Here is a 17033-nt window from a genome sequence, read left to right as displayed (position 1 = left end):
TGTCTCTAGTATATTCTATTAAAATCTTTATGGATCAGTGTCAAAAAAAATTATGAAAATGCTATTTTTTACGATAGCGTAATTTTGAGATAATTTTTTTAATTTCTAAAAATAATGGGTTTTTTTAAATTTTTGGTGCAAATGGGTTCAAATAGATTGAAATCCAATAATGACATTATAATCATTAAAATCGGTACAGTAAAAGCTGAGAATTTTCATGAACAAACATTAAAATAACGCACATTAACACAGAACTAATACCTTGCCAGTTTCGCATGAATACTAAAAAATAATTTCGATTAAGAAATTAAAAAAAAAATTGAAAATTACGTTACAAAATAGGAAAATGCACAAAAAGAATTTTTCGAGCTAACTTCAGTAATAATTCCTACTGACTAGAGCGAATAGTCTCTATGTAAAGCTAACGAATCAATTATTTTTAAATATAGTTTGAGACGGTTTACTACATACCATAATTAAACGAAACCATAATTAAATAAGCTTCCTACCAAAAACAGTTTCTTTTGTTTCTCTATCAGTTAATAGATCTTTAGTTATATTTAATAACCGATTTAAATATGTGATTCTATTGGAGACAAAGTAGAATAGCGAAAAAAACGGGGTCAGACAAATGATGGTTATTCGTGGAATACTTACCATCCGCCGTCACATACCCAACCTATAAACTGAGGTTATTTCTCAGTACAGTCAATAAATATTCTGTTTTTTATTTTATGTTGGCGTTTATCGATTATACTTATTTTTTTGTCACGAGGACCTAAAATGATATTAAAAATTAATGTTAGGTATTTTATAATATTAAATTTATGTGTATCAACAATTTCCACGCAGATCGAATAAAATCTGTTTTAATACTAATAAATGTAATTCTATAAAAGTAAGTACGTGCGCAAATTTAAAGAAAAATCATATATTTCGCTTTCATTTATTGATTACAATATTCTCAATAAAACGATTACAAAATGGACCAGTGACTCATGCAACTGACGTGGTCTGTGACATAGAAATATATAAATATATTACTAGCTTTTTTTAAACTGAAGGCCAGAGGCAGATCTACTTTTGTGCAGGTTTATTTTTTTGCCAAAAAAAAAAAAAGACTTTATCCTCTTGTTTTTGACCCTCACAACTGTCCCCCAGTCAGTTATCACTGCTCTATGATGTTTCAGCGCGTGCCATTCAGACACCCCGGCGGACAAATAAGGGTGTAGAAGTTTTTTTGCGTTTTTACTAAGCAGGCAATATGGTATTGAGAAAAATAAAACTATATGAACGCTAAGTTATCAATGTAGATATTAAACTTAGTTGAGTTGTATTAGCAGAATTACTTGCAAGAATATACGTTGATTATTTTTTCAAAATTCATAACTTGACAATCTATTTATACAATTTGTCTGAATTCTTAAAACATAGAATGTTATCAGTAATGATATTTAATCAGTTTATCATTACTATTATAATTTCATCTCATTAAAAATCATGTTTCGTTAAAAAATTATAATGATTAACTATAATTTTTTAATTTTTTATCTCTTGAAATTTATTTCAAAATTTTATTATTTTATAAGAACCTTTTACTTTTCGAGGAGTAAATAATCATTACGAAAATTAGATTGTGTTACTAAAGCGACTAAAGTTATAATAGTAAATTCTATTGATATTCATAAGTGTCTATTCTATGTTAAAATGAAGTACTATGATTTGATTCCAAAAGGTTCAAAGAGTATTGAAAATATTAAAAACTCTATAAATACATACTCAAAAATATCATGTGTAAGTAAAATTGATATTTACATAATTTAATAAGTATTTATAGTCGTTCGCCTTACATTGCATAACTTAGTGTTAGATTGATTAGAAAATTGTCATTTTACATACTTTATAATTGATATTTTATTATGATTACATTTAAAAGTTTACATCATTATCATGTCAATAGCAAATTTGTAGAAGCTTAATTAATATTTTAAACTATAAAAAATATAAATAACCTAAATTGGAGGGTTTGCGTGTATGAAATTACTATTTTTTTACAATGCTTTTATAATAGTTTCCCCCGTTTTAATACGCTAGTTGCTTCTTTATGGCCCACCACATTGTTATTACTCTAAAAAATAGATTAAATTTATATGTTGTACTGAAGTCTCTTTCTTTCCGGATGAATGCTCCCCCACAGAGCTGTCTTTTCAACAAAAATTGACTACACGTTCAGGGAACCAAAATGAAAAAATTATTATTTTTAATGACCAAAATAAATTAATAACGTAAGTATATAAATTCCCATTAATATTTTTTGCAGGGTACATAATAGTTGTTTTTTTATTTTTTATAAATTATACTTGCATCTATTTTTATTTAATTTTTTTATTTTCTCAAACTAGATCCATTGCGTTTTATTTTTTATTGCTGTGATTTTCACTCGTCCATGGCCCAGTGATTTCAATGGTATGTTTTACGAAACTTAAAATGTAAAATTATATGTTATATATTTTAGGAATACTAAAATTTTCAAAAATATTTTATTTCAGATCCAGGATTCCTTTGTTTGTTGTACTTGATATTTTATTTATTATTAATCAATCTAGTTACATTCATTTTAGTGTACGAAGAAGTTAGTCTACAATAATTATTTTAAAACAATTTTTTAAATATTTAAATTTTATTTCCATTTTTTTTTTTTATTCTTTAAATGTTTTTTTCAATTTATCAATGATGACATGTTTTTTTATATTTATTCCTTATATAATTAGTTATTATTATATAAGTCATATTGATTATATTCAATCAGTCATTTTTTTAATTATATTATTTAAATATGTTGCAATATGTTGCCAAAATAAAATTAACACCTTTATAAAGGATGAACATAAATACTATATGATTGAGAAAAACATAACGACCTAAAAGAAACTAATCAAAAATTCTAAATATTATTTTTATTTAAAAAATCATTATCATTATAAATAATATTAGCTACAAGTGATCAATTCTTATTATGTTATTTTTATTTTTAGATTAATACAGAGGTTGAATGAATTACTTTGTATAAACAAAATAATTATTTTCTTTACAGTATATTATTGATAATTAAAACTTAAAAAATTTTACACTACTAATTAACGTAATCAGGGAAATTTAATCGCCCAAATGTTAAGAAAATTATATTTATTGATACATAAAAATAGTTTTTATGGTAATAGGAAATGTACATTCAGTCCTCTTAGAAATTTTATTTTGGTTACATCTGTTCTTCTGTCATAACCATTTTGGGAATTGAAGTTTTCTCTATAGGAGGTCTTATATATGTGTCATTTTTGAAATGGTACAAATCCAAAACGCTCTTGAACACATCAAAGATAAAGGAATTAATAATTATTAATCAATAAAATTAATGCATAATTATAAATTTATATGTATATGATTTTTTTTTTTGTAGCATGTAGATCCTTCTAGTGAAAATGATGAGTTCGGTGTAACATTTGATATATGCGTAATAGTACGGCATTTATTACTTTTAATTGGTGTATATCTTTATAAATTTGTCATTTATGATATTGGAATAAAAAAATTATACATGGCGTAAGTTTTTAATTAAAATAAAATTAATTTTAACCAGATCCGATTTCATTTTTTTTTTAAATAACTCTAAATCGATTTTTATCGATAAACGTTATTAGAATAGGATGAAAATTGATTTTTGTGGTATTCTTTTTTTAAACTTTTAAATAAAATTGAATTAATTCTGTTGTTTACATAATTTAACTTCATTTAGCACAGTTCTAACTTCAAACTACAATTTCAAATAAGTAAAATAATAGGTACAGAATAGGGAAAGGGTTAACTTAGATTTAATCAACTGGGCAATTTTTAACACAATAATCAAAGTTTATTTAATGGCTTATTACTTTTTCAACACAGCTGGGCCTAAATACATTCGATTTCAGATAACACAATTTTTTCTTGATTCAATGACATTAATTTAGGTCAGGGCATAATTAAGGAGGAATGAAGGAATAGAACAAAAATGAAAAGGGTAATAACATTTTTTTTTTTACTTTAATTACGTCACAATTTAGCAATGAACGCACATATCTTACTGAATAGGCACACTAGGGTTCTATTCCATTACATCAAGTTGTCTGTTTTTTATCCTTTTTACTACTATTTGTAGTTTACAAAATAACACGTCAAAAATAACATAAATTATTTTTTTGCGCAATTAATTTTAGATTTTGTAATTATAATTTAAGCAATAATACTATTTTTTACAGGTATATATACGATTTAAATAATTTACTGATATNTATAAAGACTAGAGTACACAATCATTAATATTTTAATTACTTATAATGGTTGAGTTACATAACGAACATCAACTAACAGCCACCCCTCTTGGAAGTTGGACAGCTGTCTTAATGGAACTTAAGGATTATTACCACGGCATATATTTGAAACTTTAAAATTTAAATATTTAAATTACAATGATAAATAAATATTTACCAATTTATTTTCAGTGGCCAGTGGTGTGTATACATATGTGTATATATATATATATATATATAACTTTAAAATTTTAAACAAGTAACTGATTTAAATAGTACAATTTTTTAAAATTTAAATTACTCCATTTTGAGTATTACTAAAAAATTAGTAAAAACCACACATAATATAATTTTTAGCCGTTGATATTTTATGGTTCTTTGAATCGTGCAAATACAAACAAATAATAAATCATTATGTGAAAAATACTGAAAAAAATGTGACAGATGATGATGTAACAGATTATGAGACCACTCTCAAAGAATAATAACTTTATGTATTTATTATAACTTAATATTTAGTCATTAAATGTGATACCTTAGTATGCTTTATTTAATAATACAAAATTCTTAATAAGTAAATTATTAATTATTTATTATTTGAAAATAATCATTACTTTTTGTTGTGACAAATAAATAAGCGAATAATGAACGAGTGCAACAACGAATAAATTCAATTCAATGCAATTCGATAATGGCAGAGTAATGATATTTTTATAAAAAAATATAGGTAGTAACTAGTTAAGTGGCCCCGGGCGCCACATTTGAAGAGGTACAAATGTAATAAATTAGAAAAATATTTTAATAATATCAAAAAACCTTTGCTAATAACAAAATTCAAATAAAGTAATGTATTATTCTTAGAGATGGACCGAATACCTGGGGCTTCCAAGTAATTGTCGGACAACCGACTCATCTCTTGTCTATACTGTTTTCTATACATGAAAAAAAATTAATAATAAATCAAAATTTGTTTTTTTTACTAAAATATTACGTTGTCGAACGACATTTGCACACCTGATACCGTGTATGTCACAGTACTCAAATAATGTCAAATTAAAAGGCGCATTTTGAAAATACATGATTGTTACAGTCTTGACAATTGATATCTTAAATTTATTGCTGGAACAACAGCGGGTGCAGATAATGTCATGTTCTTGTTAAAAGGCTGCTTCATTAGGTTAAGGGCCCCCAAAATATCACTATTTTTAAGAATTTTATGTTTTATAAAATAAATTACTTATCAAATAATTTATTGTATTAATGTTTTAACAACGTTGCCTGCAGAAAAATTTCCCAGGTGTGCAACATTTCTAAAAACAGTTTAAACCTTGTAGGCAATTCCCAATTCCAGTTGCCGCCGAATTTCTTTTACGTTGATAAAAACTCAAATTCAAATTAAAATAAATGAAATAAAGGATTATATGTTTTACGTTAGTTTTGTTAATAATGATTCGAAAAATCCTAGGAGATTCAATGGCGCATTCTGCCTCCTCAGGGCTTCCATCTTTTGTAATGATATTTTCATTAATTATATTTAAGAATGACAAATTAAGTAATAATCTTAATAATGATAGAACTTAAAATATATAGTTTGAATGTTATTTTCATTAAATTGATATATTTTTAAAGTTTTGATCGCCTTAAATGTGTAAAGTTATATTTTTTAAAATACAAAATTTGAATGGCATCAAATATGATGAAAACATTATTTTTAGAGTGATCTTAAATTTAATTCATGTCCTAGATCCCTTAAAACAAAATTGAGCATGTGCCTACGACTTAGAAGTCATGAGTTTCAAAATGTACCAAATAAAAAAACTCTTATAGTTATTATTATTGTTACAAACAATGAGAACAATAGAAACCCGTTTCCTGACTTACTGAACACCCTGTATAATAAATGCCAACGAATAAACTATATTTAATGAGAAAAAAACACAGATTATTTAATCATGAATAAATTGAACTTCTTTAACAAAAAAAAAAATCAAACAATAAAAGTCAGCAAAGTGGTCTTTTAATCACTATAAAAATGTAATCTAACCTCTTTAAAAATATTTGGTACATAATTAGTAGTGCCGTCGCTAAGTTTTTTGAGGTTCTGGTAAACCTACTAGCTGTAAGATGAAGTGAAACCTCTCCTTTTCCATATTTTACTGGAGTGCAAGAGAGTATAGAAGGATCAGTGATATACAGGATTTTATATACTACTAACAACTCTACGTGTATCCAAGAGAGGATAATGGATCTTTTCGAAATATTTTAAACATACATTTTAGATATTCAGTTAGATTTATAGTATTGATTAGCCAAAGAAAACATTTTTTTTACTCCTTTTCTTAATTAAATTCCGGATACGTACTTGCTGACTACGATCAAAATTTACCTCTCGTTTGAAACTAAAAAGATATTAATTTTATCAAGATATTTTTTTCTTGTCTGCTTCATTAACACTCAACTTCTACTAGGCTAATATTAAAAATCATCTCAAAATTACCTCACATTACTTCTAGCTGAAAAAATTCATCTACATTTTTTTATTAGCGAAAATATCCCACAAATTGTCAATTGTTGAAAATAACCGATTGTTTCTGAGGACTGCTATAATAAAGAGTAAGAGATTCATGCCTATATTATTAGATGGGTTACTATCACAAAAGAACTATTGTCTGTGTCACCGCAGACTACAATATGTACTGTTATATGACTTTATATTACTATCATTAAATTTCAAATATTGATAAGTATAAATGTTAATATTAATGCAATGCGATGAGAAGAAAGATTTTCAAAATCTGCAATTCACAAGTTATAATTAATAGTTAGTATTAATTTATTATGTCGAGGTATAATAACTATATTTTTTTTAATAATAACTGGGTCTTTGAATTATTCTGTGGGATGGCGATTACAATAGTTTCACAGTAACTCCTACTTATTATTGTAAAAGGCGATTAAAAGTAGGGGTAGAAAAAGGGCAGCAGTAACCGTTAGTACCTACCATTGGTCAATTAGATCTCGCTTGATTTTAGTTTTAAACTTAATTTTTTTTCCAATTTATTTATTAATCTTTTTTATTATTAGAATGCCTGATGAATCTGAAATTACATTTGTTGCATGTATATGTAGACAAATTTCCAGAAATCCCAGGTAATTTCTTATGCCAACGGTCCTATATAACTTTTTTTTTGTGAATAGTGTTCATGGTTTAAACTGATTTTTGTTCCATATACGGAACAAAGTCAAAACGTTACAACGTTAGATAGCTTACATTCTTAGATATTTTGCAGGTTATGTCGAAACCTTGACATGCGACCCCAAAAACAAAAATAACAAGCATGGCCTGATACCCAGACTCTTCATCTGCGTTACTAGGTTTACTCCAATTTGCTGGAGTGATGAATTTGTTGTTTTCTTCTTTTTGTTCTTCCTTCAATCGACACATCTTTTTGCACAATTTAAAAATGACATACGAAATCCCACATACGAGTAATCTATAAATCGACACATTTCATCGTTTAACTTGCAAATATTAACCTCAATCGTTTTACGCAAAGATTCATTTATGGAACAAACGTAACATGAAATTCATGTTATTGCAAAATACCATGTCGCTTTCTTATAGCAATGAATTTCACATTTGCCAAGTAACCAACTAAATTAAAACTGGGGCCGCCTTATGACGACGCCCGCGGATTCGTTTCCTCGCCCGTACCGGTCGCCGATACTGAGGATTCGACTTTCTGCATCTTAAAACGCTTGAGTGCGCCTGCCATGACAGCGTGAGTCGTAATCCAGGGACTTAGTCAGATAAAGTTCACTCTGTTGCCCGCTGTCACCGTAGAAGGTGCTCCGGGTGCAGACACGTATAAGTCAGATGTTAGAATTCACGAGTTTCTTTAAAATACCATACCCCAATGTGCTAGAGTGTTTGAGACTATATGTAATAATGATAATATTATAAAAAATAAAGTGTGTAGTGACAACGATTGGTTTAGTGTTCTACTTAATTACTTCAACGCTAGTACATAAGAATATGAAATTTATTCACATTGAAATAAACATGTTAACAACTATGACTGTGTGAGGAAAAATTAAATGAATTTACGAACGCAAAATATTTATATGACGGAAAGAGACGTATCAAGTCAATAACAATTAATAAATGTACATACTTGTGTAAACTGACACCGTTAGCTTCTGCAGCGCATCATTACACAACACGTGTGTACTGTTATTTAAAAAATAAAAAATTGGTTGCTACTATACTCTACTTATTGATTACTTACAATTATTAGTTTCTTAAATTTGTGGAAGAATTACTTCATTCATTCTTTTACTATTAATTATTCACACTGCAAATTTAGCCATATGGTCAGAAAATGCACATTTTTTATACTAATTTTTTTAACTAGTCAATTACATTAATTTAAATTTATAACACTAGCGGTTGCACGACCCTTAAATTTGTTATTTAGAATATTTCTTTTTCTCATGTTAAATAGTTATTTGATGTCTAACTTATTGAAAGACTCGGTGGTTATTATTGTTATTTTAAGTTTTATTTGGTAGTTTGATTTTTATATTTTTTTTGTCTGAAGTTGCAAGAAAACGTATGTCAAAGTAATCTGAATGGTTGGGTTATGATCTGCAATCTAGTGTAGCATTTGATCGGTCGCTTTTGGTACCATCCCTTTCTGCTGTGCGTAGAGACTACGGAGGAAACGAGATTTCATTATCCTTATCTGTTCTACAGATACTGATAGCTGAAATTATGGTGGCTTACAAAAAGAATAACGAGGCAAGTGTATAAGCTAAACAAACCAATTAGGCCAACGCTGTATTATTTAAACGAACGGACGAGCAATTTTATATTTTGCTTAAGACTATTGCGGAAAACAGGGCTGTGTGTGTAGAGACTTTGAAAAAACTGTCGAGTGATGTCGCCACAATTAAAAAGGATGTCGACGAGTATGCAACTGCCTCTATTAATTGTTTAAAATCTCTTAATGTGCGTGTTGTTGAGATAGATACCCGTTTACATTTTGTTTTTAAAACTACGTTAGATTTTTAGAGACGTTTTTATAACTTGAACGGTTCATCGTATATATATTTAAATTGCTGAAATATATGAATTGTACCAGTAAACATAATATTTATGGAACTTTTGACTTTTAGATGGTAAATATTTAAATTATGACTTTTTTGCTAATAATCTTAGTCATGCAAAATAATTACATGTATGTCTTTCTTAAAAACTTTTATGTTAAAATCATACATTTTGATATAAAGCACAAAAACTACCCTTATGATCAAATTTTCAACCCTGTTACGGTACGTGTTAAGGCCTACCAAATTTTTCATGGCTTATTTTTACATGTAGTAGAACAATTTTTTGGTACACGTAAATCGAATTTTGAAAATTTGTATTTTAAGGAGTACCTTAATGAATATATTATTGATATTATTTTTTATAAAATTCAAAATGTGTAATATACCTTTAAAATATTCAACATTTGTTATGCGATATTTTGGTATTATTTAAAAACATATTGCTGAAAACTAAACAAAATGTCAATTTATAATATAATATTTTTAGTGGAAACGACGTTAAGTAGTTAGATTACTATATTTTGATGCTCATAGGCCTCATAAATCATTGACACAATTAATGCGGTTAATGGGCATTTATAATTTTTTGTATCTGTTACCACTATTTCTCAAATTCTACTGACCTAATATTGTCAAATAGTACGTAAAAAAAATATGATCATATCTGATAGAAAGTCATTACTTTAAAAATTTAATTTTTTTTTAATTTACTTGAAATTTATTAAAACTACTATAATTTTTTTAAATAAATTTTTATCTTAAATAAAAACCAACTTTGAACATTTAATATTATTTAAAAATTTTTTTGCGAACTTCTTATAAATTATAAGCCTTAGAAACTAGAGGGGTTCAAACATGGAAACATAAGTCTATAAAATGTATTTTTTCTTATTAACTTTTTACCATATTCCGGAGAGTGTGATGACTAAAATATATATTATTAAATTATTCTTAATATTATTTGATTAAAAAAAAGTTTTGTCTTTAATAATAACACGTGATAAAATTACATTAATTTGGTGCGAAATTCGATTTGTCAGATGTCTTAGAATATTTTCAAAAATGAAAAAAAACAAATTTTTTTGTAAAAATTGCAAATTTTTGAACTTGGACGGCCGATTTCTCATAGTTTAATAATCGCCGGGACTAATTTATTTTTAATGTTGCAGTTCAGAACTCGGAATAATTTCAAAAATAGAGTTAAAATAATTGTTGTACATACATCTACTTCACATCTTTCCTGTACTTATGTGTTTCATTATCAATAAATAAAATAAATTGTATTAGATATTTTAAGAGAAAAAATGGATTTAGAATAACAATTAATATAATTGACGTAGTCAACATTTTAGAGTTGAACTTTTTTTTTTGTCTGTCCGCATAAATACTTCTCACCCCATGAGGAGGGGAATACAGTTTATAAAGTTTTACATAGTGTTATTATAATAACTAAGTGCCCCAAGATTTCCTATTAAGACTTGTGAGCATTAGAGTAATACAGCCTTTTTTTTTTGTTATATATAAATTACCTACTATACGGTTTCAGTTTTCTGCAAATTTGTCAATGATCCGAAAGATGTCCAGTAACTTTTATTATACTAAAATACAGCTTATACAATTTTACAAATTGTTCTTATAACAACTTAAGTGCCTAAAGATTTCTAATTAGAACTTATGAGCGCGTGAATGATACAGCAATTTTTCATTTTATATAATTCTCTCACGAAGCGGCTTCAGTTTTCTTAAGTTTTGTATTATCACTGTTTATATTTTCACTGTATTCTTAGCACACCTAGTAGTGGAAGGTATTATCATATGTTCGTTGACTGAGTTGTTTCGGCATTTTTAAATTGATAAAAAATTTCTAGCTAGAAAATGATCACTTCACGTACGTCTTGAAAATGGATTTAGATTCAAATCAATTGGATCTATATTGGAAGAATATTGTTGCAGCTTTCCCAATTTTATCTAATGACAAGGTTCGAAATTTTTCTTTTTAAGCCTATTTACTTTACATAAAAATTTTCAAATATGATTTGATCTATACTTGTTTAAAAATACTTTTGGTTTTTAACTTTGTAAGTTATAGATATGTAATGATCTTAAATCGTTGATGTTATACTAGGAGTAACTGAGTGATATTTTATTTTTTAATTTCTAATTGTTTAAAAACTTTTCAATAAAAAAATAAAATTGTTAATTTTTGTGTATATTAGTTTAATAATATAAGGAACAAACATTTAAATTTATTTAATGAGTGTTTTCGTTATTAAATTATTGTTACAAAAATTACAAATAAATAATAAAATCATCACTTGGTCACTATTTGTTAAATGATGATTATTAACACAATCAAAATTGACTGTTCTTAATAAAATAAAGATAAAATAAAGAGGTGTAGTGTTTAAGAGTTAAATAAGTATTAAAAAATTTAAGTGATTATTTTGTTAAGGATGCTGTACCGTGTGATGACTTAGAATTTCAACCAATTTTGGAAATCATCAAAGCTTACAAATTTTCAAATTTTGTATATGAGATGGTGAGCATCCGTATTCGTGAAGATCTTAAACAGAAAATAATAAATGAGTTTTGGTTATATTTCCTATCTGATAATTTAGTAGAATGCACTTTTCTGAAAGACCAAGAACAAATGCCTGAAGATTATAGTGGTTTTGAAAAATTTAAAACTGTTATATGTGAACTTTATGATACAGTACAATCTTATACTGAAATTGTTAACCGTCTACAACTATTATTTGATACATCTAGAACAAATTTGAAAAAGAACTTTTATGTTCAAACCTGTGCAATTCTTCATTCTACTCTCCCAGATGATTATAATGCTATAATTTATCAATTTTATCGAGTGGCATTGCGTGTTTTTACAAAAGATGAAATTGGAGGTAAGTGTAGTTCATTAATCATGAAGTTAAATTTAACATGTATTAATATTTAAAAACTAATTAAAAATTTTTTTCAGAAAAAAAGAACACATCAAGAGAAGGAGCTTTTCGTTGCAATGGTTGTGCTTTTGAGACTTTAGAATGTCGATGTGATTATATTCTTGAATCGTTCAATTTAACCAATTGGTGAGTTGTAGCTAAAGTTAAAATAATATTGTAAAGCTTCCATAATTTTAATTTTTAGTAATTGACTAAATATTTTTTAAGTTTTAATTTTTAATAAGTTATTAGATAGATATCTACTATTAAGAAAATAATTTAGTAATTTATTAAAAAATGTAGTGTTTTTATATTTTTAATAGGCAGTTGATTGAAATAGGAATATTAGAACCACTTGCTGGTGATGTCATAATTGATCTAATTCGTCAAAAAATTGAGACTGAAGTGCAAGATATAACAAAAGAAAATTTTGGAGAACATCAAATATCAATATTAGAAAAAGTAAAACGTCATATTTTTATTATTTTTTATAGTTATGGAAAATTAATTCTTATAAAATTTTATAGTGGATAGATACTGTTGTGTATGACTGGATGAAACATATATATAAACCCAAATGTAGCACAGTAGAAATTTTAAAAGAGACAAGTTTAGAAATGTTCATGAGAAAATTAAAACATTTACTTTATGAGTCATATACTAAAACCAGAATCGAACAACTTTTTAATATTATCATTGGTAATATTTTTTGTTATGTTTAAATTTTTAACTATGCTATAATTATTAATTAAATATTGTATGATACAGTTTTTGTTATCTTTTATGTTAATAGTCTAAAGTTTATGAGTTGTAAAGCTAATATATTTCATCATTTGAGTTAACTGATCGAAAACCTTAAGTAGATTTTCTTGGTGTTAATTATAATTAAAATTTCAGAATATCCAGATTCAGAACCAGCTGTTATCGACTTATCAGCCACACTTCAAAAAACTGATTTAAAGTCAGTGTTATGTGAAAAATTACAGAGTGCATTACATAATCGGCTACTACATCCAGCTGTAAACACCATTGATATTTTAACTGCTTATACATCGGCAATTAAAGTCTTAAGAAAAATTGATCCTAGTGGTGCACTCTTACAGGAAGTTACTCAACCCATTAGGTAATAGCTAAAATTTATGTTTATATCAAATAATTTTCAAGTATTGATATTTATTTATAGAGTATATTTGCGAAGCCGTGAAGATACAGTGCGTTGTGTGATGACTACATTAACTGAAGAGGGTCATTACTTGACTGATGAATTGGTAAGAAGTGAAAATACACTTGATGATGATGATGGTTATGAAGAAGAAAATATGACTGATTGGGCTAACTGGATGCCAGATCCAGTAGATGCAAATCCTTGTATGTTTTATGAATTCTACAACTTATGTTAAATTTTTTTCAACAATTTAAAATATTTTATCTTATTTAAATAGCTCAATGGTCCAAAAGATTCAGAAATTCTGATATTGTTTCAATGCTTGTTGATATTTATGGCACACGAGAATTATTTGTTAATGAATATCGAACACTTCTTGCTGACCGTTTACTTACTCAATTTATGGAAAATATTGATAAAGAAATTAGATATTTAGAACTATTAAAGCTAAGGTGATTAAAACAATATTTATAAATTATTTTATTTAAAATAAAATTTTTTTTTTCTAGATTTGGAGAATCATTGTTACATTCATGTTCAGTCATGCTCAAAGATGTTTATGATTCTAAACGAATAAATCATCATTTATACTCTGATCCATCATCTAACTTATCAACTAGCAACATAAAAATTGATCAAGAATTTCCTGTTACAGCAATAATTGTATCAGCTCAGTTTTGGCCAACTTTTAAAGATGATTTAAATCTAGAACTACCATCAGTTATTCAAAAACATATGGATAATTATACAAAAGCATTTGAAGCATTTAAAGTTGAGTGTAATTCAGACTGAATTAATAGTACACAGTAGTTTAAATAAAAAAATAATATCCCAAATTACACTAATACATTTTTTTTCTATTAATACCTCTTAGGGTAATCGCACTCTGAATTGGAAACCTCATCTTGGCATAATAAATATTGATATTGAAATTAATGATAGGAAATTCAATCTTTCTGTTTCACCTATTCATGCAACCATATTATGGCATTTCCAAGACAAAGGCATTGGTTTTTTTTTTGTTTAATAAAATTAAAAAATATTTTACTTATAAGTTATATCATTTTGTTATTAGAGGAATGGACCATAGATGAATTAAGTATGAAAATGCGTGTTCCTGCAACAACATTAAGACGTCGTATTGGATTTTGGCAAAACCAGGTTTAAATTACAAATTGATATAATTAATATAAAGTTTTAAATTTATTTTTTGTTTTACAATAAAGAATAATAATTATTCTTCAATACAATTATTGTATTGTTATTTTTAATTGCATATAATAAAAAATGAAATAATAATAATCATTATTTATTTATAGGGTTTGTTAAGAGAAAAGTCTTTTGATACATTTATTCTTGTGGAAGATGGAATTCCTACCACAAGTTTATCAACTAAAGGTAACAGGGGAAGTATAGGAGCTCGTGGTTCTGAATTTGCATGTTGTGACGATGATGAGATGGAAAGTGCTATGGCTTCTGCACAAGATCAAAGAGAAGAAGAGTTACAAGTAATAAGTGTACATTAAATAAAATTAAAAAATATATTTAAAATATTAATTTAAAACTAAAAAGAGTAGTACAGTGCAGTCACAGCAGTGTAAACGTGGCATAGTTGGGACAAATATAGATGATATCTGACAGTGATTAAAATCAGTATCATAAGAAACGCTTCAATGCAAATCTGTAGATTGTGTTTACTTTTAATGTGTTCAAATAGATATGATTTGTGAAATCAATCCGTTGAAAGTTGAAAAAAGTGAAGACAGACATAAAAAATAATATATATTGTAAAATTAATTTTTTTTTATAGTTTATATCAAAGTGAAAAAAAATATTTAACTTAGCCACAAAATTTTTTATAGAATTGCAATCATATTTCGAGAATAATGTTACCATCATCATTCAATACATACTGACAGAGTTAAATAATTTTTAGTTTTTAATTAATATTTTAAATATTATCAGCTATGTATAATCAAATTTTATATCTTCACTATATTGGATTTACAAAATAACTAAATATTTGATCTAATTTTAGGTATTTTGGTCATATATTGTTGGTATGCTTACAAATTTGGATTCATTACCACTTGATAGAATACACCAAATGTTAAAAATGTTTGCTACTCAAGGAACAGGTGTAGACTGTAGTTTAACTCAACTTCGAATTTTCCTTGATGATAAAGTTAAAGACCACAAACTAATATTTACGGGTGGTCGGTATAAGCTGGCCAAATAGAATGAAAATGTTACTTTCTTTTTACTTTATTATATTTATGTGATATTTTTTACATTTTTGTAAATAAACATTACATTAATGAAACTCAATAAAGCAATGAAAATATTTAGTTTCTGTTAAGATGGGTATGTAAATTTAATTTAACTGTGACTGCCTTCTTATAAAAGGCTAATAATTTACTTTATCTCCATTGTTAACAGATAAATTATTTTATAAAATTAAGTTTAATTTCTACTTTATTACTATATATTACTATATTACAGAAATAAAAACAAATAATACAATGTAATCTTAAATTATGTAAGAATCATTTTAGAAAAGAAATAACAAAAAAATAATTTTGTGGATAACAACTAAAAAGTAAATACTATATTTTTACAATACAGAAACTAGAGAGAAAAATTTAAATATAGATGATCACATTAAAAACAGATTGGTAAGATTACTTAACTCCAGCACTTAAATAATCTTTTTTAATAATCAAAAAGAAAAAAATATTAAAAAAATGTTAACACAAATAACAATACAAATATACCTTATGAAAGTAGATTTAATTAACAAACAACTTATAGTTAATAAATAGTTACAATTAAGTGATGTATTTTATATGTAAAATTGATAACTTATTATCAAACAAAAATATATTGGACCTTTCAAATATTCTGCAACAGACAATATTTCTATAAAATCTTTATGTATATAAAAAAAACATAATTTATACAAAAATTCTAATAACAGTTTCATGTGTCTTGCATCAAAAGTGGTGATGATAGTTATTAAAATAAAAATATTAAGGAACAATTTTAATCGATTAGAGAAACTACTTTGAAGTGTTAAATATTTGTTATAGTTTAATATTAAAAAATAGATCTCACATATTATTGAAGATACAATAAAAAACAGAAAAATTAACTACAAATTTTTGAAGAGGTGGCCTGTATTTATGTAATATCATGAAAATTAAATTGAGACTATAGCTTAAGTATTGATACAACTGCTAACAACTATTAATTAAAACATTAATCTTACTTAAAATTAAAAGTAACTTTTTATTTTTAATTTACAGAATTAAACAATAATATAATTAAGATATTTATACAAAAAATGATCAGCAGTCTTTCAAAATGTCTTGAACGGTTTTGCTTTATCAAAATTATGCAAGAAATATATAAATTAGTTTAAGGATACAGTAAAATTATATAGTAGTCTCAGTAATTAGTCTTAAAAAAAAA

The 17033-nt window shown here is 26.0% G+C and overlaps 1 protein-coding gene and 1 long non-coding RNA gene across 3 annotated transcripts; both read left to right on the top strand.

Annotated features, from left to right (window-relative positions):
- The first annotated feature begins 2035 nt into the window (after positions 1 to 2035).
- LOC126898536 (uncharacterized) lies at positions 2036 to 4327 on the top strand. Its single transcript, XR_007702295.1, has 5 exons — positions 2036 to 2285; positions 2403 to 2466; positions 2550 to 2632; positions 3458 to 3600; positions 4293 to 4327. It is a non-coding gene; the product is annotated as an uncharacterized LOC126898536 (long non-coding RNA).
- Positions 4328 to 11274: 6947 nt separating this feature from the next.
- On the top strand, positions 11275 to 15921 carry LOC126897520 (anaphase-promoting complex subunit 2). Of its 2 annotated transcripts, none has more exons than XM_050671193.1 (13): positions 11275 to 11434; positions 11908 to 12358; positions 12436 to 12544; positions 12721 to 12859; positions 12925 to 13096; positions 13295 to 13520; positions 13581 to 13765; positions 13840 to 14014; positions 14072 to 14333; positions 14437 to 14566; positions 14638 to 14723; positions 14882 to 15070; positions 15601 to 15921. In XM_050671193.1, exons 1-13 carry the CDS (start codon positions 11357 to 11359, stop codon positions 15799 to 15801), a joined length of 2403 nt encoding a protein of 800 aa, XP_050527150.1. In that variant the 5' UTR covers positions 11275 to 11356; the 3' UTR covers positions 15802 to 15921. The 2 variants fall into 2 exon arrangements, with proteins under 2 accessions (XP_050527150.1, XP_050527151.1); XM_050671194.1 differs by lacking the exon at positions 11275 to 11434 and having other exon boundaries at positions 11908 to 11994; positions 12074 to 12358.
- The last annotated feature ends 1112 nt before the right edge of the window (positions 15922 to 17033 follow it).

Source organism: Daktulosphaira vitifoliae, unplaced genomic scaffold (genome assembly GCF_025091365.1).
Source record: "Daktulosphaira vitifoliae isolate Bord-2020 unplaced genomic scaffold, ASM2509136v1 Scaffold_2, whole genome shotgun sequence".
Classification (NCBI taxonomy): domain Eukaryota; kingdom Metazoa; phylum Arthropoda; class Insecta; order Hemiptera; family Phylloxeridae; genus Daktulosphaira; species Daktulosphaira vitifoliae.
This window is presented reverse-complemented; position numbering and strand designations above follow the sequence as displayed.